Below are 23,321 nucleotides of genomic sequence, written 5' to 3'. Positions count from 1 at the left end.
GGCAAAGCAGCCAGGACTTGTGCTGTTGCTGTGACATGTGATGTCAGCATCAGAGGCGGCAACTTTGCCTCGGTGTGCCGCAGTGCCAACCCCGTGTGTTCTCGCGTGTGTGTAGAGGTTCTAAGCATGTATTTTAATGTGATTTTTCAATATTCTTTGCAAAAAGCAGTAACAATTTTTTTCACAGATAAAAATTTTCTTTGAAGAACAAGTAGTATCAACTCAACAGAGGTAAAAAGAATAAAATCTAAGAAGTGATTTGTTGACCATGAAGACCCAGTTGCAGGTGTCAGAACACCTAAGAGCAGAGGAAGGGCTGGGGAAGACTGTCCATATAGGAGGAAACTAAAATACACAGACAGGTGCAGGTCAGGACCCCAGCAGTAGAGGATGTGAAATCTCAGGGCATTTGGAAAAGAGCAAAGTGAGGCTGCTTTGGCTAGTGCTCAGGGCTTCAGCGCTGAGGACGCCTTTCCACATTTACCTGAAATTGTAAGAGTGAAGAAAGAGTCCCAGCATGAGGTAAGTCAGCAGTCGTCACTGCGACTCAAGGAAGACAGCTGGCTTGTGCTAGGCTGGGAGAACACTGGCCTAAGGAGTAGGACTGGAGCTGAAGGGTTGGGATTTTAAGAACAAGGTAGAAGAATTGGCAGGATTTTATTTGATTTTTAAAGCTTTTTATTTTAGAATGTTTGTGTGTTTTCTTTAGGGCCATCCAAATCACCAAGTTTCTGGTATAAGATGGATCCATCCCATACATCTCATAATCACGGCTATCGATCTGTACAACTCATATGGAAGGTAAAAGAAGCTTTTTTCTTGTGTAGATGCATTTTCTGTGGTGAGAAAGCAGCTCCTAAACACTTTGTATTCATCATCTTAGCAGCAAAGCATTCGAAAAACATTTTTAATAGAAACACAAAGCTTTATATATACTGTGTAGGAGCCAGCTTCAAAAACTGAAGCTAGTAAGCACCTCAGGTAATTCAGCACAGCTCTGTACATTATAAATTCTCTAAGGAAAGGGACTTGTTTTGCACTTGATTGAATTTGCCAGAGAAAATTAATATAATTAATAGAAATTGGAATAATCAAAAATGTTGATAAATTGATAATGAGTATATCATGTATTAAAAGAAAATTTTTTGTGTGTGTGTGTGTGTCTTATTTTTTTTTTTTATTGTTGCTTACATTGTATTATGTAGTACAGTTTTATAGGCGCTGGGGACTCCCCCCACCCCTCCCATACCCCTCCCCCCATGGTGGATTCCTCCACCTTGTTGCATAACCATAGTTCAAGTTCAGTTGAGATTTATTGCTTGCAAACACATGCCTAGCATAAAGTTCAGCGTCTTATTGTCCAGATAAGTTCAGTGGCCTCTTGGGGAGACCTTCTATGGTCTGAAGATAGGTCTAACAGAGTAAAGATCCGGTCAGTTAAAAGCCCCAACAAGGCCTCAGTATCAATATACAACATTATGGAATTAATTGACATAGTATTGGGTAAACAATATGTTAAAAATAATGCAAGTTCCCTTCTTCGAAACATCTGGGTTGAGACAGTATCAATGACAGGTTCAAAAAATAACTAAAAGAAAATTAAAACATAACAAATAGTTTAGGTCCAGATAGTAGGGAATTGTATACAGAACTAAAAACTAATAGAACACAACCACTTTCCCCTCTTGCTGTTAATACTTTTACTTTTCCTTTGGAATATAGTAATGTTACTTTAGTACCAAGTCAAATGAGGTTGCTAGTCCTTCCCAATGCAATATTTAGAGGTTTTACATAAATTGTGAATCTGAAGAAACTGATGAATTCAACTGATCATTTTTATGAAATTTTTCTTTTTGAATTTTGTTATAGACATTGCTTCCTTTTGAAGCCAATGGGAAGATCTTGGATTATGAAGTGACCCTTACAAGATGGAAATCACATTTACAAAGTTACACAGTTAATGACACAAAACTGACAGTAAATCTTACGAATGATCGTTACAAAGCAACTCTGACAGCAAGAAATCTGGTTGGCAAGTCAGACCCGTCTGTTTTGATTATCCCCTCCTGTGACTTTAAAGGTTTGTGTCTGTGGGGTGGAGAATGGCTCGTGGGTGTTTGGGTGTGGCCAGGACTCTGGAAACACAGAAGTAGTCCGGGGCTAGGTCGTCAGTGTCAGGGACAACAGGATTTTCAGAAATCAGCTGGCATGTGGTATCAGGATGGATCATGGTTTTAGAAATTGGCCAACGGGCAGATTTCATCAGAATGGATGGAATACTGCTCTCACCACATGGCTCACTTAAACCTTACCTTAAGATTGAGCTCATTTGAGCGCTTTCGAATTACTTTGAGATTCTTGAAGCATTTACGATCTTATTTGCATACGTCATAAACACAGTAGTTAATTGCAAACCTATGGTTTCAACGACCCATAGTGAGCTGTAATCTGAAGGAAGTAAATGGAAAATTCCAGAAATAAAAGTTTGTAAGGTTGGTTTTTTTTAAGATTTATTCATTTCTATTACAAAGTCAGATATAGACAGAGGAAGAGAGAGAGAGGAAGATCTTCCATTTGATGATTCACTCCCCAAGTGACCACAATGGCCGGTGCTGTGCCAATCCGATGCCAGGATCCAGGAACTTCCTCCAGATCTCCCACATGGATACAGGATCCCAAGGCCTTAGGCTGTCCTCAACTGCTTTCCCAGGCCACAAGCAGGGAGCTGGATGGGAAGTGGGACTGCCAGGATTAGAACCAGTGCCCATATGGGATCCCGGTGCATTCAAGGCGAGGACTTGAGCCGCTCGGTCACCGTGCCAGGCCCAAGTTCGTAAATTTTAAATTGTGTACCGTTCTGAGTAATGCAGTTACATCTCATTACCTGCCCCTAACCAGTTCCAGCCGGGGTGTGAATCGCCCTCATCTAGTGCGTGCACGCGGCTCCTACCCTTCAGTGCAGGGCTGATAGTGGCCACGGTGCACGAAAGCAGAGCTGGCAGCTCGCGTGGGCCGGGGAGGCTGTAGAGCACTTTAGGTTTGTAGGAAAGTTATAGTTGATGTGCAGTTTGGTCTTCTGCTGCCTGAGGTATTCCCTGGGGGTCTTGGGACATAGCCTGTAAACAAGAGCCGAGGCTGCTCTGCGCAAAGGTCTTCAAAAAGTTCAAGGGAAATGCATATTAGGAAAAAAATACATGTTTTAAAAAATTTTGCACCAAAACAAATATCTTTTGATTACATTTCGTTATGTTTTTTTTTTGAAGTACCTTTGTATTGTTTATTCATGCTTTCAAAGAAAAAATTGTAATTACAAACATATAAAACACTTGAAGAATTATGGTAAAGGGAATTCAAATTTAAAAATGCGTTATTGGGCCTGGCATGGTAGCCTAGCAGCTGAAGTCCTCACTTGGCACTTGCCAGGATCCCATATGGGCGCCAGTTCTAATCCTGGCGGCCCTGCTGCGCATCCAGCTCCCTGCTTGTGGCCTACGAAGGCAGCTGGGGACAGCCAAGGTCTCGGGACCCTGCGACCCGTGTGGGAGACCCAGAAGAGGCTCAGCTCCAGCTGTTGCAGTCACTTGGGGAGTGAATCATCAAGTGGAAGATCTTCCTCTCTCCTTCTCTCTGTATATCTGACTTTGCAATAAAAATAAATTATTTTAGAAAAAACTGCCTGCCTTACATGTAAGCCATAATATGAGTGCTTTTATTCATGTTCATCTCAAAAACCCAATTATGGAAATATGTTTATAAATAAATGAGTCATGTTCTAATGTAAATTTTTGTAACCGCATTCAAACTTTGTCTTAAAGCTACTCGCCCCGTGGTGGATCTTAAGGCGTACCCCAAAGATAACCGGCTCTGGGTGGAATGGACCGCTCCAGGTGAGCCTGTGAAGAAGTACATCCTGGAGTGGTGCGTGCTGTCGGCCAAATCGCCCTGTGTCCCGGACTGGCAGCAAGAGGACGGAACCGTGCATCGCACCTACTTAAGGGGTAGGCCTGACCGGAAGCATTGAAAGTGACAACCTTGCCAGTCACAGTAGACAGTGGTTCCGGTTTTGTGTTTGCGTATTTGTTTCTGTAGCCCATTGAGAAGACTTCTGGTTACAGCAGTTGTGACTGTAAGCACATTTCACCTGACCCCTCGGAACTACAAGGGTTCCTTTTCAGCAGTGAAGTCAGTGCTGTCTCTCTGTGTCCTAACATTGCTTTACACATCTGTGAGGCGGCGGGGAGGGTCCTGCCGGGGCTGCCGAGGCGACGTGTTCTCTGTGCGGTGCCATCTGCGCCTGCTGAGACACTGCAGTCTCCTAGAGCGTCTGAAGGGCTCAGCTTAGTGCTCTCAGCTGGTGCTAGCAGAGGACAGGAGGTGGTGAGGTAGATTTCCAGGGAGGACTGTTCTGTGAAGGTGTCATTTAGTAAGCGGCTGTAAAGTGATGTAACAGCTTTCAGCAGAGACAAACCACTCAGGATTTTAGTACAGAAAGAATTTTTAGAAGTTAGCTGTGAATAATTAACTAATAAAAGAAAAGCCATGACAGGAATACCAGCTATAAAGTTTTGAGGCTTTGTTCATAAAATAGACTGGCTCTCATTAACTAACCTGTTAGGTAATATACAGGTTTTTGTTTTAAGTGTTTTTGCTTTTTGTAAGTTTCATTTATTTGAAAGACTGCGTTAGAGAGGAGGAGAATCTTCATCTGCTGGTTTACTGCCCAAATGGCTGCATCCACCAGGGATGCGCGGGCCAGGGCAGCAGCCTCCCCCGTGGGCGCAGAGGCCCAAGCCATCCTCCGTTGCTTCCCCAGATGCATTTAGCAGGAAGCCAGATTGGAAGTGCAGCATCCAGGACTTGAACCAGGGACCATATGGAATGTGGAAGCGACAGGTGCCAACTTAACCACTACACCACACCAACCCCTAATAAACAGTTTTAATAAGCCTGTTAGCCCAACATGTTAACCTTATCAAATTAAAAAACATGATGGACTAGGAAAAAAAAAACAGATTGGAAATAATTTGATGATAGGAACTTGTTTAAGATTTATTTATTTTTATTGTAAAGTCAAACATACAGAGAGGAGGAGAGACAGGAAAATCTTCTGTATTCTGATTCATTCCCCAAATGGCTGCAATGGCTGGAGCTGAGCTGATTGAAAGCCGGGAGCCAGGAGCTTCTTCCGGGTCTTCCACATGGGTGCAGCGTCCCAATGTTCTGGGCCGTCCTCGACTGCTTTCCCAGGCCACAAGCAGGGAGCTGGATGGGAAGTGGCGCTTCTGGGATTAGAACCAGCACCCATATGGGATCCCGGCACTTTCAAGGCGAGGACTTTAGCTGCTAAGCTACCATGCTGGGCCCAGTGATAGGAACTTGTTAAACAATAGCATGGCAAGAGTCTTTAGAAACGAAGGTTGGGCAGGAAGCCTGCTAGAGTTTGGTGGACAGCCCTGAAAATATCACTGTTAGCAGAATATAAAAATGGTTTATTCTTTGATAATGTCACATCAACAACAGAAAAAATTACTAAAGAAGGCAAATAGATATGTAACTTTCTGAATAAGAGTTATGGAAAATACAAATTCTTATTGAAGGGCTGTATTCAGTATAAACATTAATATCCTGTTACGGATATTATGCTATCTAAAGAAATTTTACAGTTGCATGCTATAAAATGGATTACTGTGAAAACTCGAGTAATTCTAAATAGAAGGAGGATATTAAATATTCTTTTCTTTTACAATTGGGTAGGAGTTAAGACTAATACTTCAATTTTTTCAACCTTTCCTTTCTATTTTGCTCAGCCGGCAAATCTCTGACAATTCGGTGAGATACCAAAAATCATCAAACTTAAAGGAAGATCTAAAATGATTTGAGATTAGTATTTTGTGAATCATTAATATACATGTTGCCATTACTCTTGTAATTAACATATTGAAGGGCCCGCTGCGATAGTGTAGTGGTTAAAGTCCTCACCTGGACGTGCCAGGATCTTATATGGCCCCGGTTCTAATCCTGGCAGCCCCGTTTCCCATCCAGCTCCCTGCTTGTGGCCTGGGAAAGCAGTCGAGGACGACTCAAAGCATTGGGACCCTGCACCCATGTGGGAGACTTGGAAGAGGCTCCTGGCTCCTGGCTTAAGATTGGCTCAGCTAGGGCGTTACTGTCACTTGGGGAGTGAATCATCGGACAGAAGATCTTCCTCTCTGTCTCTGCTCCTCTCTATATTATCTGCCTTTCCAATAAAAATAAATAAATCTTTAAAAAAAATTGAAAACTTTTTACTCCGTGGCAATAAAAGTAGCCTTTAATTTTTATGAGTAGTTTTACTCTATTAAGTTGATTTGATTACACAGAAGATATTGCTTGCTTAGAAAAGTACAGTTTGAAGAGAGTCTAGTGGTCCTGAAATAATGATTCAGACTACATAATAAGAGTTTGAAAAAAATGCTTCCTCTGCTTTCTTCCTTCAGGGAACCTTGAAGAGAGTAAGTGCTACTTGATCACGGTGACCCCTGTTTACACAGACGGGGCTGGGGTCCCCGAGTCTGTGAAGGCGTACCTCAAACAAGCGCGTAAGTCCACATCACTGGCTGCGGAAGCGTTGAGAGCGCAGCTGCAGCGGATGCTTCTTTACACGAAATATGGATGTGTCTCATTACGTTCAAATAATTTTATTGTAAGAAAATGTGATAAATTTGAATGATTCTCTAGATTCTAACAGGTTTCATTTAGCAAATGCCTTCTCTTGCAGCACCGTCCAAAGGCCCTACTGTTCGGACAAAGAAAGTGGGGAAAAACGAAGCTGTCCTGGAGTGGGACCAACTTCCCGTTGATGTTCAGAACGGCTTTATCAGAAATTATACTATATTTTATAAAACTACCATTGGAAATGAAACTGGTAATAAAACTGTCTTCTTATTAAAGATAAGATTGTTCTTAAATTTCTATAAATGCCAATTTCTCACCTCAAGCTAGACAGCGTATTATAACATGATATTCTCAGAAAAGACCCCTAAGATATGACTTGTGGCTGCTTCCCCGACTCTGTTTTGGTTGTTTTTGGTTTGTGCTGTGTTGCGTGCTCAAAGAAAAATACTGTGTGGGTTACGAAAGCTGTTTACGGCCGTGCTATTCTCCAATGCTGGCCCGTGCGGGCTGACGGCCGGCGCCCGCTGAAGCCTGGGTCTCGTCTGGGTGTCTTGCAGCCGTGAACGTGGACTCCTCCCACACAGAGTACACCCTGTCCTCCCTGGCGAGCGACACCCTGTACATGGTGCGCATGGCGGCCTACACTGACGAGGGGGGCAAGGACGGGCCAGAGTTCACCTTCACCACACCCAAGTTCGGTAAGAGATCATCACATTCGGCCTTTTTTTTTTTTTTTTTTTTTTTTAAACAGACTAGAAATTATTTTTGTGCCTGCATTTTGTTTAGAAGTATATCTTTGCACTCCTCTAAGTATTCATAAATTAATTTTATAATGCTTGGTGTTGATGACTTTGAATTGTAGAAAATACTATTCGTCACCTTTTTCTTTTTTTTTAACTGTTCGTGGCTGGATTCACCTGTCCCTTTAACTCGTACATCTGCCTGAGAGGGTTCTTTTATTCCATGCTACTAGTTCAGAGGCACAGGGATCTCTCCCCTTCCCTCCCTATTTTCCTCTCCTGCCATCTTCCCAATAACGTAGTCCTTTAGTAACGGTTCGGAGTTTAACATTCTGCTGTTCAAGTGTGGCACGGCGTTGTAGGTACAGGCGCAGGTAGAGCATCTGGCCTTTAGAGGTTTGTGTGTGGTGCCTTTCCTTTTTCTCTTCTCCTGGTCAGTCTTTCTGTAGGTCAGTTACCGTCGGCGGGCCTCACAGGTTCCCCATGCCTGCCTGCCGGAATCTGCCTTCCCGCCCCACCACACCACCGAGGCACCTGCTGCGCCCGCCTGGTCTGGTCCGCCATGTGTGCGTAGTCTTTCTGCCACCCTCTTTGGCGTTTAACCTTGTTGGCTACTCCATCCCTGACGTTGCCCCTTCCCTTGCCTCAGCCTTGTGCTCAGCTCCTACCCTCCTGAAGTTCCTCCCTCCTGTTCCCTTTTCTTGCTTTACTTTTAATTTGCATTCTCAGAGTTCTGCTCTTGGCCTTACTTTTCTGTGTATTCAAACTTCCTTGACCATGACTTTGGCATTTTCCTTCTCAAGTATGTATCTCTTCCTTTGATACGTTCTGTAGCCCTCTCACCCTCTGCTGAGGCCATGAATTTAGATATGAGCGCAACACATTTTTCAGATCTTTTCCCTCAGGTAGACTAAATGCCAGGGCCTCTTCCTCCTCAGCACTGCTTGTGCCTGCTCCTTCAGAATCATTTCCTGCTTGGGCTGCACGCTCCTCACCGTCTTCTCTCTCAGCCCAGTACAGTGCAGCAGTTCAGGCCCTGCTCTTGGTTTGGCCCTCCTGGATTCTCTCAGCAGTCTTAATGCTGTACTCTTTCCTGTTCTCACATTTTGAATAATTATAGGAATTATTTTATTGTAGTTATAGTCCACATTCCCAGTTGTCATCAGAGTAATTGATGAATAACATCCATGTTCCTTGTTTGTTGAGTAAGTACTGAGTGAGAGAATGAATGGGTGAATGACTACATAACATAGGCCAAATATCCTGAAGTTTGGGTAAGGACCAGGTTACTAGGCAACAAATGAACTATACCATCATCCTTGAATTTTTTTGTTACAGAAAGCTTATTATAGGAAATTGTATTATACATAAAATTCCAAAGAAGAAAAACCAGTTCTAATCCTGCACCCAAATATAATGTAGCACAATTGCTTATCCTTCTAGTCTTTTCTAAACAGACTTTTTCCTTCCAAATTTATCATACTTATTGGTATCACTACATAATAGGCTTTTCAGAATTACTTGTCATTTTAATTTCCTGCTTTTATGTTTTAAGACTGACTTGACAGAGAGGGAGAGACAAAAATCTTGTGCTTACTGGTTTAGTTTCCACATGACAGCAACAGTCAGGAACTCGAGCTGGGTCTCCTGGGGCAGGCAGGACTCGAGTCCTTGAGCCTCGTTGGCAGGAGGCCGGGTGTGAAGCAGAGTAGCCCGAGCCTTGCACCCAGCACTGCGATGGGGAATGCAGGCATCCCAGGTGCAGCTGCACCGGCCGTGGGATGCGCTCACCCTTCACCTGACTGCTTTATTTCTGCTGGGCTTTGTAGGATGTGTCCTCACTCACAGAAGTGGTAGAAAAACAAGTCAGTGAATTGTAAAATGCCTCTGATAACTTTCACTGCAAAAGGTAAAAGGGAGTAGGAAGAGGTAATCCAAAAACTCATAAAGTCAGTCATTTGAAAACCTCTCTGAGCTGTCCCGACTAGTGATGCATTTGATTGATCAGGCCTCTTCACATGCAGAGGGGGAGTTGTGTCTGCCTTGTCTACTTGTTTATACCTACCATGCCAAAGCTTGAACCTGCTGATCCTTTCCTAAAGGTCTCAGCCCTCTATCAGATCAGCTTTGGGAAAAGCCATTAAACATTTGTGTCTGCAAATTTGTTTCTGTTGAAGGTAAATTTATGTTTAAGGTGGTCTTACAACTTTCCCAATTTTGCCCAACATTTGTATTTGTTTAGATATAATTTCTTTGAATATTAGAATAAATACAAAGATTAGCTTTTGCTGAAATTTTTGCTGAGAGCCAATCATAAATAATACTAAGTGGTGAGCTTTGAAATCTCTAGTTTACCAGGTGGATTACCCAGTATGCCAAACTAATTATCTAAACCCACCAGTCAGTGTATATGTCACACTGGGGGCCAGGTGACTGTGTAAGGCGTAAAGAGCCAAGCAAGATGTGACTTATGGGGAGAGTGGGAGAAAGTAGTATGATAGTTCATCTTTTCCACAGTAATCTGGTTGAAAAGTTACATTTTTATTAGTATATTTCCCTTCATGCTTCTTTTTCCCCTTTAAGCCCAAGGAGAAATTGAAGCCATAGTTGTGCCTGTTTGCTTGGCGTTCCTGTTGACGACTCTGCTGGGGGTGCTGTTCTGCTTCAATAAGAGAGATCTGTAAGTACCTGCATTTCTCTGCTTGAATGTTTCCCTACTTCAGTGAGCCGTAACTCTTATACAATAAAATCCGTTTTATCATGTGATAAATTTTTCTAAGTAGGTATTAACGCACTCAAATATGGGAATTTGTATAACTCAAAGTTTTCTGGTTTTGTTTGTAGTCTTCTCCCATAACCCCCATCTGCAGGCACTCGGTGGATCTGCTTTCCATAAACGTGATTTGAGTTTGTTTGCGGGTGAAGTCTTTCACTTCCCATAACTTTGTCCTCTTTACTGCTGTATTCTGTAGTACAGATGGATCGGAATCTAGTGTGTGTGTGTGTGTGTTTTTAATGGAGCCTTGTTTCTCATGTTTGGCTTATATGTAGAAGTTCAGAACATTATAATACTTTAGACACATATTTTCATTTGTCTTGAATAAGTAGGACTTGGCGTGTTCAGCTTCGTGAAAATCTGCCAGTTTTTCAAAAGCCGTATTGTGTTCCCACGAGCACAGGTCCCATCTCATTATCAACACTTCATACTATTCTTCACTTTAGTGATTCTTTCCAGTGAAAGAATAGTTTGTTTTTTTTTTGGATTGCTAATGTTGGAACTATTCATGTCTCCTGTGTACCTTCTTTTGTGATGTGTCAGTTACTCATTTTCAAAGTGGGTTGTTTTGTTACTATTGAACTATAAGAGTTCTCTTTTTATGTTTACAAAATTTAACAGGTAGATGGATTTTTCAGTCTATGCAATTGTTAGCATAACTGTGACTTAGGAAAGTTTAATCTTGAAGTTTAATCTTTAATCCACTTACCAGTTTTTCTGCACTGTAGTTCCGAATCTGGTGTTCATCTGAAAACATCTACCTAACTGTCAAATCTTTTCTCCTGGTTTCTTCTTGAAATTGAGTTGTTTCAACTCTCATGTTTCGGATCCATTCCCAGTGAATGTTGTATGGTATGAGGCCAGAGTCAATATTCTTTCCCAATGGATGTCCAGTTCTAGTATCGTGCATTTTGAAGTTTTTTTTTTTTCCCATTGGATTTCTTGATACTTTTCCAGAAACCAAATTCTTTTCTTATTAGTCTGTAGCTGCTTCTGGACTTGCTCTCCTCCAGTGAGGTCCTGTTTAAAGCCAGAGAGTTCATGGAAAATGTGTATTAGGAAAAAAAAAACATGGATTGCAAAATTGTGTTACTCCCAAGAGAAGCTTCTTAGAAGTTTGTTTGAGAGAGAAAGCGCTCTCCTGTCTGCTGGTTCCCACCCCGTAGTGTAGCAGAGAGGAGGGCGGGACCCAAAGCAGGAGCAGAGTTCAGACTCCCACGTCGGTGGGAGGATGCGAGCTGCTGGACCCAGGAGTTGAACCCTGTGCTACATGTGGAATGGGGATAGCCTAGGCCAGCTAACCACTAGGCTAGGTGCCCGCCCTGAGCATTTAATACCACTTTTCAATAACTTTTTTGAAATAACGCGTTGTAAGTATTGAAAATAGGTAGAATTGCCTCCATTGTGTTTCCAAAATTTTGACTTCTTTGCCTTTTTATATAAATTTTAACAACAACTTGTCGATTTACTTTTAAAATAAATCTGCTCTAATTTATTCCTATTTCTTATCCTAAGTAGAATCTTTAAAATTTTAATTAAGATGTAGAAATGCAATTTTAAAAAATACATTGTTAATGCTAAAATATTCATAATTCATTGCTAGTGCCTTTTAGGACTCTGTCCCAGTGTTCTCCGTACAGTCACGGTGTTTGCCGGTAGTTATGGTTACCGCAGACTGTCCCCATGCTTTTGCTGCCTGAAGTGACGGACTGGCTCCAGCTGCAGTAGAGCGTTGACTGGAGACGATAGGAGCGGACACCGTCCCCACGATCAGGAAAGCAAGCATTCAGTCTTTCATCACTGTGTGTGATGTTAGTTCTAATCTAAGTCAGGGACATTTGTTTGTTTTCAACTTCGTATTAGGAATGCAGGGGTTAATTTTGACAAATGCTTTTTCTGAATTATTGAAATCATAGTTTTTCCAGCTTCTTGCATGAATTTGATTTTCGTAAATTTACGTTTGCTACATTTTTGTTGGATTCAGTTTAATTTTTGCATTTTAAATGCTCTTGGAAGATGGTATTTTTTCCCAGTAAAACTTTGGCTATGAAATCAGATTGTTGCTGACCTCTTGAAATGTGTAGGAATGCGTTTTGCATCGTCTCTTCTGAAAGAGCATTAGAATTTGTGTTTGTTTGTTTTTTTAATTGGAAAGGCGGATATACAGAGGAGACAGAGAGGATGATCTTCTGTCCGATGATTCACTCCCCAAGTGAGCACAACGGGCCGATGCTATGCCGATCCAAAGCCAGGAGCCTCTTCCGGGTCTCCCACGCGGGTGCAGGGTCCCAAAGCTTTGGGCCGTCCTCGACTGCTTTCCTGGGCCACAGGCAGGGAGCTGGAAGGGAAGCTGGGCTGCCGGGATAGAACCGGCACCCATATGGGATCCCGGGCGTGCAAGGCGAGGACCTTAACCACTGTGCCACCGCGCCGGCCCCTAGAATTTGTTTTTAATGAAAGTTTACCTTGGGCCCGGCGCATATGGGCACCGGTTCTAATCCTGGCAGCTCCCTGCCTGTGGCCTGGGAAAGCAGTCAAGGACGGCCCAGAGCATTGGGACCCTGCACCCACGTGGGAGACCTGGAAGAAACTCCAGGTTCGTGGCTTCAGATTGGCTCAGCTCCAGCCGTTGCGGCCACTTGGGGAGTGCACCATTGGACAAAAGATCTTCCTCTCTGTATCTCCTCCTGACCGTATATCCGGCTTTGCAATAAAGATAAGTATTTTTTAAAGTTTACCTTCTGAGGACTTTGGCCGTGGGTTGTTTGGTCAGCCTCACTGCTTTTTCCGACAGGTGCTGCTTGCAGGGCGGCTGGATCCCCGTCTGTGCTAACTGTTCTGAGTGCTCAACTTCCTATACACTTCAGAAAAATACAATAAAGTAGGATTTTAATGAAATAGACTGGTGGAATGAATTGGGTATCTGAAGCATTCTTTATCATTATGAACATTTTTGCTTTTTTGCTGTTGGGAAGAGTGTACCACAAATTTGCTCTGGATCAAGTTTCCATGTGTGTGTTTTTAATTACATTGAATATTGATCATTAGCCTTAACAGTTTCTTTAAAAACTGTTCATAAATATTGTAAGGAAAAAATTGGGGTCAAATAACAATGTTTTTATTCATGTAACTAATGTTCTTAAAACGCATCAGTGAATATGCTTATAAATAGGAACTGTTTTACATCTGGCTCTACATACAATTTTTTTTTTCTCTTCAGAATTAAAAAACACATCTGGCCTAATGTTCCAGATCCTTCTAAGAGTCATATTGCCCAGTGGTCACCTCCCACACCTCCAAGGGTAAGATGCTTTTAAATACATAGGCATGTTAGGATAGACTTAAGAGTTTTTCCAGAAGATTGACAGGCTGACTCAGATGTCAATAGAGCTGCACATTTGTTCCGACAAACACGACTATGTGATTAAACTTGGAATACTAAAACTGCTTTATAACTATTAACAGATGCTTATGGCCAAGTTTATCATGCTAAGCTCTTTACCCTAAAGGAGACGTCATCTGTATTTATCATCCAATATTTAATTATATTCCACAAAACTTTCAGTTATTTTTTCTACCTGGTTTCCCTAAGGCTGCCTGGTACTGTCAGATTACATGGTTTATAAGCTATGAATCCAGAAATACTGCCTTTTAGAGTTCTGAGAAAGTATAGCCTGATCCGAAGCATCTCAGACTCAGTGTTTGACTAGCAAGCAGTGGTTCGGTAGCACCCTGCTGCGTCACTAACTGCAGGCTGTGGGCGCCACGGGAAGTTAAGAACATTCAGGAATGTCTCATGTGACAATCTGTATTCTCCTTTCCTTAGCACAATTTCAGTTCAAAAGAGCAGATGTATGCGGATGGCAATTTCACTGACGTAAGTGTTGTGGAAATAGAACCCAATGACAAAAAGCCTTTTCCGGAGGACCTCAAGTCGTTGGACCTGTTCAAGAAGGAGAAGATGAGCGCCGAGGGCCACAGCAGCGGCATCGGGGGGTCCTCGTGCATGTCGTCATCCAGGCCCAGCATTTCCAGCAGCGACGACAACGAGTCTGCGCAGAACACCTCCAGCACCGTGCAGTACTCCACGGTGGTACACAGCGGCTACCGGCACCAGGTCCCCGCAGTCCAGGTCTTCTCCAGGTCCGAGTCCACGCAGCCCCTGCTGGATTCCGAGGAGCGGCCAGAGGACCTGCAGCTGATAGAGAACATGGAAGGCAGTGATACCATTTTGCCCAGGCAGCAGTATTTCAAACAGCACTGCAGCCAGCAGGAAGCCAGTCCAGAGATTTTGCAGTTTGAAAGGTCAAAGCCTGTTTCAGAGATGGCTGAGGAAGCTTTTATTAGACTTCAACAGCAGCAGTTCTCCAGTCTCTCACAGTCCTCCCCTGGAGGCCACATGAAAATGTTTCCGGAAGTCTCAGCAGATGTGTTTGGTCTGGGGACTGAGGGACAAGGGGAAACAGTTGGGGTGGCAGCCGTGATTGATGAAGGAATGCCTAAAAGCTACTTGCCACAGACTGTCCCGCAAGGCGGCTACGTGCCTCAGTGAGCCTCCCTGGGACGGCGGCCGCAGACCTGCAAAGCAAAACTAAGCTGTGATTTCCGAGAAGAAATCCTCTTCACTCCCTGGAGCCCGTTTGCCCTTGAAGACGAGTCTTACCTTGGGCTGTTTCCATTCCAGAATATCTGGGATTCAACGTCAAGCACTACATGAACTGACTTCATCTTCCACAGAGCTGACTGATTCTGTGCTTTTTCAGGATGGTTGCACTGAAGAAAAAGAGCCCGTCTGAAATTTATAAAGTAAGTTTCTTTTGCTACATGAAGAGTATTTGAACGGTAAGCAGCGATCAGCTTTACTGACTTTGTGAGAGTGGTTATGACAAAGTGGCACAGACATGGCTGATACGGAAACCCGAGCAGCACGGCCTGGGCGCCAGCCTCAGCAGAGGCCCATGGAGTCCAGCACCAGCGCCGGGCGCCCGTTGGTACTGCCGGAAAAGTCGTGCTTTCATTGGGAATGATGCCGCCCACTGTTGCAACAGGAAAAATCCCAGAGCCTTAACATGGAAGATTATAAATAGTTTAAATATTTAATCTATTTTCTATTACATAATAAAAATCATTTTTTGCATTATTGATAACCTTTTTAAAGGTTCATTTCACAGTTAGGAATGAATGTTTAAAGTTATTGGCCTTTCTCTGTACACGTGAACATCACTGATCCTTCAGAGAATTTGATAAAGTACTTCAGACAGTGTCTCAGCTGAAACTGTTCTAATTGAGTATACGTTTATGTTCTAAGTGTACCAACATTTGCATCTTTTTCCTAGCATGGATTTGAAGGAACTAAGTTACAGGATCTTTGGCAGTACTTACCAGGCGGAAGAGAACTGAACCTGAAGCCTTGCTCTCTGCTGAGTGCACACGTCGGCCAGTTCTGGGGGTGCACGGGCCCCGCTCTGGGACGAGAGGGTGTTTCCGCTTCTTGCAGACAGTTCTCCAGGGAAGAGGTCACCCTGACACCCCAAGCCTAGCACTAAGGCCACCCACCATTGTGTCAGTTGCTGTTAGCAAAGTGAGTTCAGAGGAAAGAGGTTTGGTTCTTGAAACTCACATACAGCAGAAAAACAGACTTAAGGTGTGGTAGAGGTTATTTAAGACTAAAGGGAAATTGATAAACATATACTAAGAATGTTCATACTTGGCTTCCGGGTATATTTTTATCCTTTGTATTCTTGCATTTATAAAAAGGCTCCTGCTTTGCCAGGTTCTTCCCCTGCACGGCCCCCTTCAGCTGTACACAGTGGCGCGTCCACTGGTTTCTACTTCAGGTAGCAGCAGGCCTAGAGGCTGCGGAGTCCAGGCGACCACACTGTTCTAAGACTGGCCTTGCCAAGTGTGGCTCCGAGCAAGTTTGTACTTACTGCTTATTTTTAAAAAATGAAAAAAATGTCAGGCTTACCTGTAGCCTTCCTTGTAACTAGCAGCAGTGCTGGGAAGGTGGCTGTAGGATGAAGCTTGCACACGTTGGAGGGCACTGCAAGTGAACGCATGGTCTGAGGGAATGAGAAAAAGCAGATTTGCATGTTGAAACCTGTAGAGAATTGCTTCCATAGAATGCCCCCGGCCACAAGAGCACTTTAGACACACAAGTGGATGTAATTACTGACAAATCCATTCAGGAAATTTGAGCACTAATATGTGATGTGCATTTATGCGCGAAAGAGAAAAGCAGTCCAATTTGTTTCAAATACAAAATTTCCCTAGAGCATGTCTTGAAATACTCTGTTAACGCATGTGCGTTGCATTTTAGATAGGCAGAAAAACATTAGTAGCAGAAAGGGAATTCTTTAAATTCTTATTGCCTAAAAATGTTTAAACTAGTTTTTAAATACTTCAAGAAATGGCCTCTGTGCGGGAACAAGTCACTGTTTCCCTTCAGGATTGAAAACAAAGAAATCACTCGGCACCTGTGAACCTGTCCGCTCCCCCGCGAGTCCCGAGGAAACTAGATTGTCCGGCTTCCTGGTCGCCAAGATCTGCAGTTGAATCCGCATTAGGATCAGACCCGACATTTGAGTAAGAAAAATGTACATTCTAGCTCCCTGCTAGCCAGCTCACTCACCTGATGCGGCCAGGAAACCAGCCAGTGACCGTAGCCGTTACTGCAGAGTTCAAGTACACTTATAAAAATGTATTTATTAAAACTCATTGAAAGTACAATACCTAAAGTAATTTTTAGAGGTAGAAATCAAACAAGAATTTTAAAGATCTTTTCTATTCATTTAGCTAGTTAAAACTGACAAAAACAGATGTGTAATACTTACGATTCCCAAAAATGTGCTTTGGCATGTATTGCCCAGTGCCACGTCGTTCTCCTGCCCCGATCCTGTTCCATTGGCAGGAAGAGCAGATCTCTCTGCTGTGCACCTGCTGCGTCTCCGTGATCAGCGACTGTAAGAGTTCAGAGACATTGTTGGGATAATTACACTGTAGGTGCAGGTTAGTACAGTGCCCAGGTAGAACTAACAATTGTACTTTTTGGTAAACAGAATACGGAGTCATAAGAGGCCAAGGTTTTTAGCGTTAACCTAAAATTGGGCATTGTGCTAGGTTTCAGTAAAGATGCCAGTTAACAGATTTCTTAGGATTAGCCTTGCCTCCAGTTCCTGTTTAGAGGTTATAAACAAGATTAATATGCAAATCCAAATAAAACTGTCCAAAGGCAAACATGGTTATATTTTAGGAGTTATTTTTCATCATAAATGCCATTGCTACATACATTAGCATGATGCTCTGGTCAATGTCATATTCCGAATTGAAAGGGCGTGGCTCACGGTGTGTGCCTAACATTCATTTGTCCCTAAATTCCAGGGGTTTTTGCCGGCGGCATTTCCCTTCCACTTGGTAGCTGCTTTTACCAGTTAGGTATGCATTACAGTTAATGGGTCAGACTGAGAAATCAGTTAAGGAAAGCGGGGATAAAGGCTCCACATTTTTAATACTTTGAACACAACCTTTGAACGGTAACTACCGGATTCAAATGCTGGTGCAAGAATCCCAGCCGATGTGTCAGACAAAGGGATATGTTGGGTGATATTTGGAAATGGTTTGGTCTTATTGTAACATGTATTTTGAATATATTCTAAGTAAATGTGCAATTTGCTAGCACGACAATGCAGTTAGAAAGCATTATACGCGTCGTCTGTCCTCACTCACCCTTGCTGTCCCCTTGCTGCCTCGCCGACCTCATTTAACTCCATGTGGAAGGCTTGTCCTTTGCACTTTGTTAGCATGTGCTAATTGTAACCACGCTATTAACTGTTATGTTGACAAAACTCTGTTACCATAAATGCTCTACTATATGTCGGGTCTATCCGTTTAATAAAGTTTTTGTTCAGTTTTTTGTGTGTGTGGTCACCACTATCTGACAAAAGTCACACATCTTGAAGTGGTTGGTGTTGGGACATGCGGGTCTCAGTATGTCCTCTGGCTTCTGGGATGCTTAGCTATGGCAGTGGAGTAAGACCCAGAAGGAAATCGGTACACACTGGGCCTGAACAATGGGGAACACTTACCTGCTCAGCCAGTCACTCGGTGAGTGGGTCACCACGTCTTGCCTCCTTAGTGCAGCCTTCTTTTTGGGTTGAAGGGCCTAGGGACCACGGCCGGAGGTGCACCACCTTGTGGCGTGACACGGCCTGCATGCTGCCACCCTCACCCTGGCTGGGTGCTGGACTCCCATGCCCTCCTCTCGGAGTCCCTGGATGCGCCTTCGGCAAGTCCACCTGGAGGAGGAGTCATCGGCCTTCACGTTGGCGTGTCCTCACAGGGTGATTTCACCTGAAAGGACAGGGCGTGTTAAGTCCACGTGGCCAGTGACCATCAACCCTCGGGACACGAGCACACTGCACCATGGAAGGACACCGATTTCCGTGCAGTGGACATCTTTTCATAGCACACCTCTGCCTTACGTTTCCTGAAGCTCCTGCGCACCGTGGCATGGGGCCATGTGGTCCTTGCCTTGGAGCCCCCGAGCACTGCAGTTGGACCTGCCCTCCCCGCAGCACGGCCCTCTTGTTCTGGTTCATATGACAGACTGCAGCCAGCCTCCCACGAGTTACCTGTTTGCCCAGCTCAGCAGCAAGGCGCCTCTCTCCTCGGGACTCATTTGTCCCCATGTCCTATTTTTTAGAATTAAACATCCCTCCCACTTTGCAAACACTCCCTGCGGCACACACTGCTTATCCACGGACTCAGACCGATGCTCTATCCGGTGTGAGAACAGGAGAAGAGAGGCACAGAGCAGATGGGAGTCGGGAGGACCGAGCATCCAGAAGCTCAGCTTCCTGCTGCCGCTCCCTGAGGTGGGCCGGAGACCCCAGATAGGCCGCCTAGTTTCTCAGAAGTGACCGTGGTTCTGTGTCACTGGGGCACAGAGAGCTGAGCCTGTGACACCGCGCTCTTGGACTGATCCCAGCTGCTCCTGACCCAGCATTCCCCCAATACACCTGGCAAGGCAGCAGACCGTGGGCCACCCACTTAAGACAGCAGGGTAAATTCCTAGCTTTGACCTGAATTAGCTCAAACTGTTGCAGGCGTTTAGCGGGTGAACCAGCAGAGGTCGCTGTTTTACTCTCAAATTAACAAAAGTTACTTAAAAATTACTGTCAAGGCAGGTGCAGTAGCTTAACGAGCCAGTCCTCTTCCTGGTAGTACCAGTTTGTGTCCTGCATGCTCCACCTCCCAGTCCAGTTCCTTACCTACGGACTGGAAAAACAGAAGAGGATGATCCAAGTCCTTGGGCCCCTGCACCCGCAGGAGACACCTGGAGGAAGCTCCTGGCTCCCAGGTCTGGCTGTTGCATCATTTGGGGAGTAAATCAGCAGATGGAAGGTCTAACTTTGACTATCCAAGTAAAATATTTTATTTGAAAAATCATTCTGTTGCCATTGAGGGAAAAAAAATCTACCTTCAAATTCACATTAAACTTTTTTTTGATAAATTATGGTTATTTCCTCCAACTGCTAAAGGCTTGAAATGCTGAGGCAGGGTTGTAAAAGTGTGTACATGTGTGTCCAGCGCCGTAGCCTGGTGGCTAAAATCCTTACCTGACACGCACCGGCATCCCACATGGGCGCCGGTTCTAATCCCGTGGCCCCGCTTCCCATCCAGCTCCCTGCTTGTGGCCCAGGAAAGCAGTTCAGGATTGTCCAAAGTCTTGGGACCCTGCACCCACGTGGGAGACCTGGAGGAAGTTCTTGGCTTCAGATTGGTGCAGCTCCAGCCGTTGTGTCACCTTGGGAGTGAACCAGCAGATGGAAGATCTTCCCCTCTCTGTCTCTCCTCCTCTCTGTATATCTGACTTTGCAATAAAAATAAATCAATCTTTAAAAAAGAAATGCATATTCAACCCTGATTGTGTTGCTTGTGATCATAATGTCTGTCAGAAAGTAGCACTAAGCTGTCCTTTCTGGTTTTGACTTTCACAGTGGGGCTCTGCCACGCCCTGCACGCCCCGTGCTGACCCCGACAGTGCTCACAAGTGGAGGAGCCAGAACAAGCCAAGACTCGTGCTAGGCGCAGTCCTCAGTGTGCGCGATAGCCGTGCACAACCAAGCCCGGCCCCTACAGAATTTCCCTGCAGTTCCACCGAGTGCCAGGAAAGGCCTGCTGGGCAGTGCCAGCTCCAGAGTGGATGCACATCTCCGGGATCCTGCTGTACGCCTTGTGGGGAGGGGCGGACACAGGGAGCATGTTCTTAATTTAAGCGAAAAGGCATTCGAAATCCCAGGGATTTGGGCAACCGCTCTGCCTCACGCCTGCTGCGTGGACCTGGCTGGCTCCTTCATCTGTGCTGACGTACACCGAGGTGACGCCCTGGCACACTTCTGAGGTCATCTCGGCCCCACGGTCAGAGCTGGCACTACAAGCTGCCGGCTGCTCCTCTTCCCAGCCAGCCCTCAGCTACCCCTGTCACCTGCCAGCAGGTGCTCCCTATGGAGCAGGGCATCTAAGCTGCTAGCCCATATTTTTGGGCACATTTTGGGCCAAGCTACCCAACTGCTTTTAGTAAGCTTTCCGAGGACCTGCTCGCCCGGCCAGCTTGTGGAGAACGCACATGTCACCAGGTCTTCTCCGTGCGGTTTGCCTTCCTACCAACCCAGCCAACATCCCACGCCCTCAGCACCCACCTCAAGGAACCCTAACCGGGCCTTGGGTCCCAAGCAGGGCTGTGTATTTTATTTTACAAGTTTTTTTTTTTTTTTTTTTTGAAAGGCAGAGCAAGAGAGAGCAATAAGGAGACTCCACGCACGGGGAAACGCCCCAAGTGCCTGGCACAGCTGCAGCTGGGCTGGAAGGCAGCGCGGGTCTCCCGTGTGGGTGACAGATGCCCACCTGGAGCCATCACCGCTGTCTGGAGCGAGACCCTAACCACAGCGCTGCATCTCCCTGCCTGGCACATTCTCTCACCCGAGCTGGCAGCACCGTGCCCTATTTCCACCAAGGAAAGGCCCCTCTATTGGTGGAACCTGGCTCATTCCGGTGGTGACAGGCTTGAGGGTTGAGACCACAGTAGGCTGGGCCCGGAGGACTCTGGCCAGGCTGCCCTAGGCCTGTCCAGCCCTGAGCGCTCCCCAGTTCAGTGCTTACCGCGATTCCTTTCCTCACCAGCAGCTCCACTGGGGGGCAGCATTGAGCCACGTTCCCCACAGCCGCTTTCGGTCCCAGCAGGACATTTTCAATCCCAGGATTTTCAATCCCACTGTGGCCTTTTTCAGGTTCCTGGCCAGCCACCCACTTTTTTTTTTTTTTTAAAGAATTAGAAAATCTTCTATCCACTCCCTGAAAGGTTTCAACAGGAGCTTGTGTCTCCTACCTGGATGCAGGGGACCAAGGCACACAGGCCATCCTCCTGTGATCTCCCCCAGGCAGATTAGCAGAGAACTGGATCAGAAGGGGAGTAGGGCCCATTGCGGTAGCCTAGCGGCTAAAGTCCTTGCCATACACACACCAAGATCCCATATGGGCACCGGTTCTAATCTCGATTGCTCCACTTTCCATCCAGCTCCCTGCTTGTGACCTGAGAAAGCAGACCCTGCACCCATGCTAGAGACCCGGAAGAAGCTCCTGGCTTCGGGTCAGCTCAGCTCCAGCCATGGCAGGCATTTGGGGAGTAATAGGTGGACAGAAGAGCTTTCTGTCCCTCCTCTCTGTGTATCTGACTTTCCAATAAAAATAAATCTTAAAAAAAGGGGGCCAGGGAGCAGTTACAACATGTATGCCTATGGGATGCTGGCATCGCAGAGGGAGGCCCAACCAATTATGGGGAAACACCTGTCTCTTTTCTAACCAGGCAGAAGGCTCTGTTCATCAGCCAGGCCTTCCCAGAAAAGGCAACCCTGTTTCTATGGAACTGGGGAGGGGAGGGCATGCAGTGGCGGAGAGCCGCAGGACCTGCAGGTGCCAATGCCAGCAGACTCCTGATGCTTCTGTGGTCACAATCAGGGTCAGCTTGCACAGCATTATCAACTCTTAATTTTTCTTGAAGTGATACTTAAATTTCACAACCAGCCAAAGGCTTCTGTTGACCCCGCCAAGTAACTGCCCCCAGCTCCTTGCCAAAGGTGGGGTCTTAATTCATCCTGGGTGGGTCTCAGGATGGGGCGTCTCATGCCTGGATCCTGGACGGCCGCCATGTGCACAGGGTGAGCCGTTCCCCGGGTGGCCAGTGCGCCATTTGGTGCTAGGCTCCACCTGCTGGCCGCCCGGCCGGGAAGCTCTGGGGATTTGGTTCTTTGATTCGCTGCTTAATTAGCTCTAGGTTGAACCCATTGTGCTTCTTGGACCTGAAACAGGCAGTAACTCTTCCTTTGTAAAACATGTACTCACTAATAATGCTGAGCACCAAATACCAGTCCATGCAGAAGCTATGGCTTGGGGCTTGTCCTGCAAAGGTAGCTCCAACAGCTGGCTAATGTATCAACTGGTAAGGGGACAGAGTAGATCAGGCCCGACTGAGCAAACCTTAGCCCACAAGTAAAACTAGAAACCAGGAGGGAGCAAAAGTTTTGCCAAGCTAGGCTCTTGAACCTACTGGTCTGTGGGAGCCAGGGACGCTAAGCCACAGTGTCTAAGGCAGAGTTCGGGACAAGGGAGGGGCTGTGCCAAGCTGAGTCAGAGCATCCACTGACAGGCAAGTGATCTATGGCTGGGAACAGACCCGGTTGGGGAGCAAAGGGGACAACCCTAGCTGGGCTGAGGTTCCCACCAAGAGGCACGTGGCCTGGAAGGGGGGCTGCGTTCTGATCTGGATACAGTTGTAGTCTCCCTTGGCACAAGTGTGGACTGGGATTGGATGCACCAAACTGGGCCGGACCCCAACTCCCCCTGGTGTCCTGGAGGACCAGGGCAGATGTGGGATGGACTAGGCAAGGTCTCAAACCCCTACTGAGCCATGTGTTAGCCATACATGGGTATGGACAAACCATGGCTGGGCTGGAACATCCAACAGCAAGAACCAGATTGGGTTAAAGGCCAGTCAGGAAAAGCCACAGTTCCTGCTATGACAGGAGGTGGACTGAGTAGGACTGGCTCATGGACCCACTGGTAAGTGTGAAACCTGGCATTGGGAGAGGTTCTGA

General features: G+C 45.6%; 1 protein-coding gene and 1 long non-coding RNA gene across 3 annotated transcripts in view; one reads left to right on the top strand and one right to left on the bottom strand.

Moving 5' to 3' along the window:
• IL6ST (interleukin 6 cytokine family signal transducer) overlaps positions 1 to 15,056 on the top strand; it is a 44,209-nt gene extending 29,153 nt beyond the window's left edge. For both annotated transcript variants that reach the window (XM_040977547.1, XM_040977546.1), the window contains exons 9-17: positions 710 to 801; positions 1,870 to 2,080; positions 3,816 to 3,998; positions 6,477 to 6,578; positions 6,758 to 6,904; positions 7,212 to 7,352; positions 9,978 to 10,074; positions 13,391 to 13,472; positions 13,997 to 15,056. In XM_040977547.1, coding sequence (XP_040833481.1) covers positions 710 to 801; positions 1,870 to 2,080; positions 3,816 to 3,998; positions 6,477 to 6,578; positions 6,758 to 6,904; positions 7,212 to 7,352; positions 9,978 to 10,074; positions 13,391 to 13,472; positions 13,997 to 14,722 — 1,781 coding nt within the window. In that variant the 3' untranslated portion in view covers positions 14,723 to 15,056. The remainder of the gene's footprint in view (positions 1 to 709; positions 802 to 1,869; positions 2,081 to 3,815; positions 3,999 to 6,476; positions 6,579 to 6,757; positions 6,905 to 7,211; positions 7,353 to 9,977; positions 10,075 to 13,390; positions 13,473 to 13,996) is intronic.
• Positions 314 to 15,805, bottom strand: LOC121154541. The gene is made up of 3 exons (XR_005883548.1): positions 15,723 to 15,805; positions 10,572 to 10,580; positions 314 to 326 (listed from the first exon to the last, which is right to left on the bottom strand). It is a non-coding gene; the product is annotated as an uncharacterized LOC121154541 (long non-coding RNA).
• Between the last annotated feature and the right edge of the window lie 7,516 nt (positions 15,806 to 23,321).

Source organism: Ochotona curzoniae, unplaced genomic scaffold (assembly GCF_017591425.1).
Source record: "Ochotona curzoniae isolate NIBS_2020 unplaced genomic scaffold, NIBS_Ocur_1.0 contig_2754, whole genome shotgun sequence".
In the NCBI taxonomy this organism is placed as follows: domain Eukaryota; kingdom Metazoa; phylum Chordata; class Mammalia; order Lagomorpha; family Ochotonidae; genus Ochotona; species Ochotona curzoniae.
Note: the sequence above shows the minus strand (reverse complement) of the source record. Positions and strands in the feature narration are given on the sequence as shown.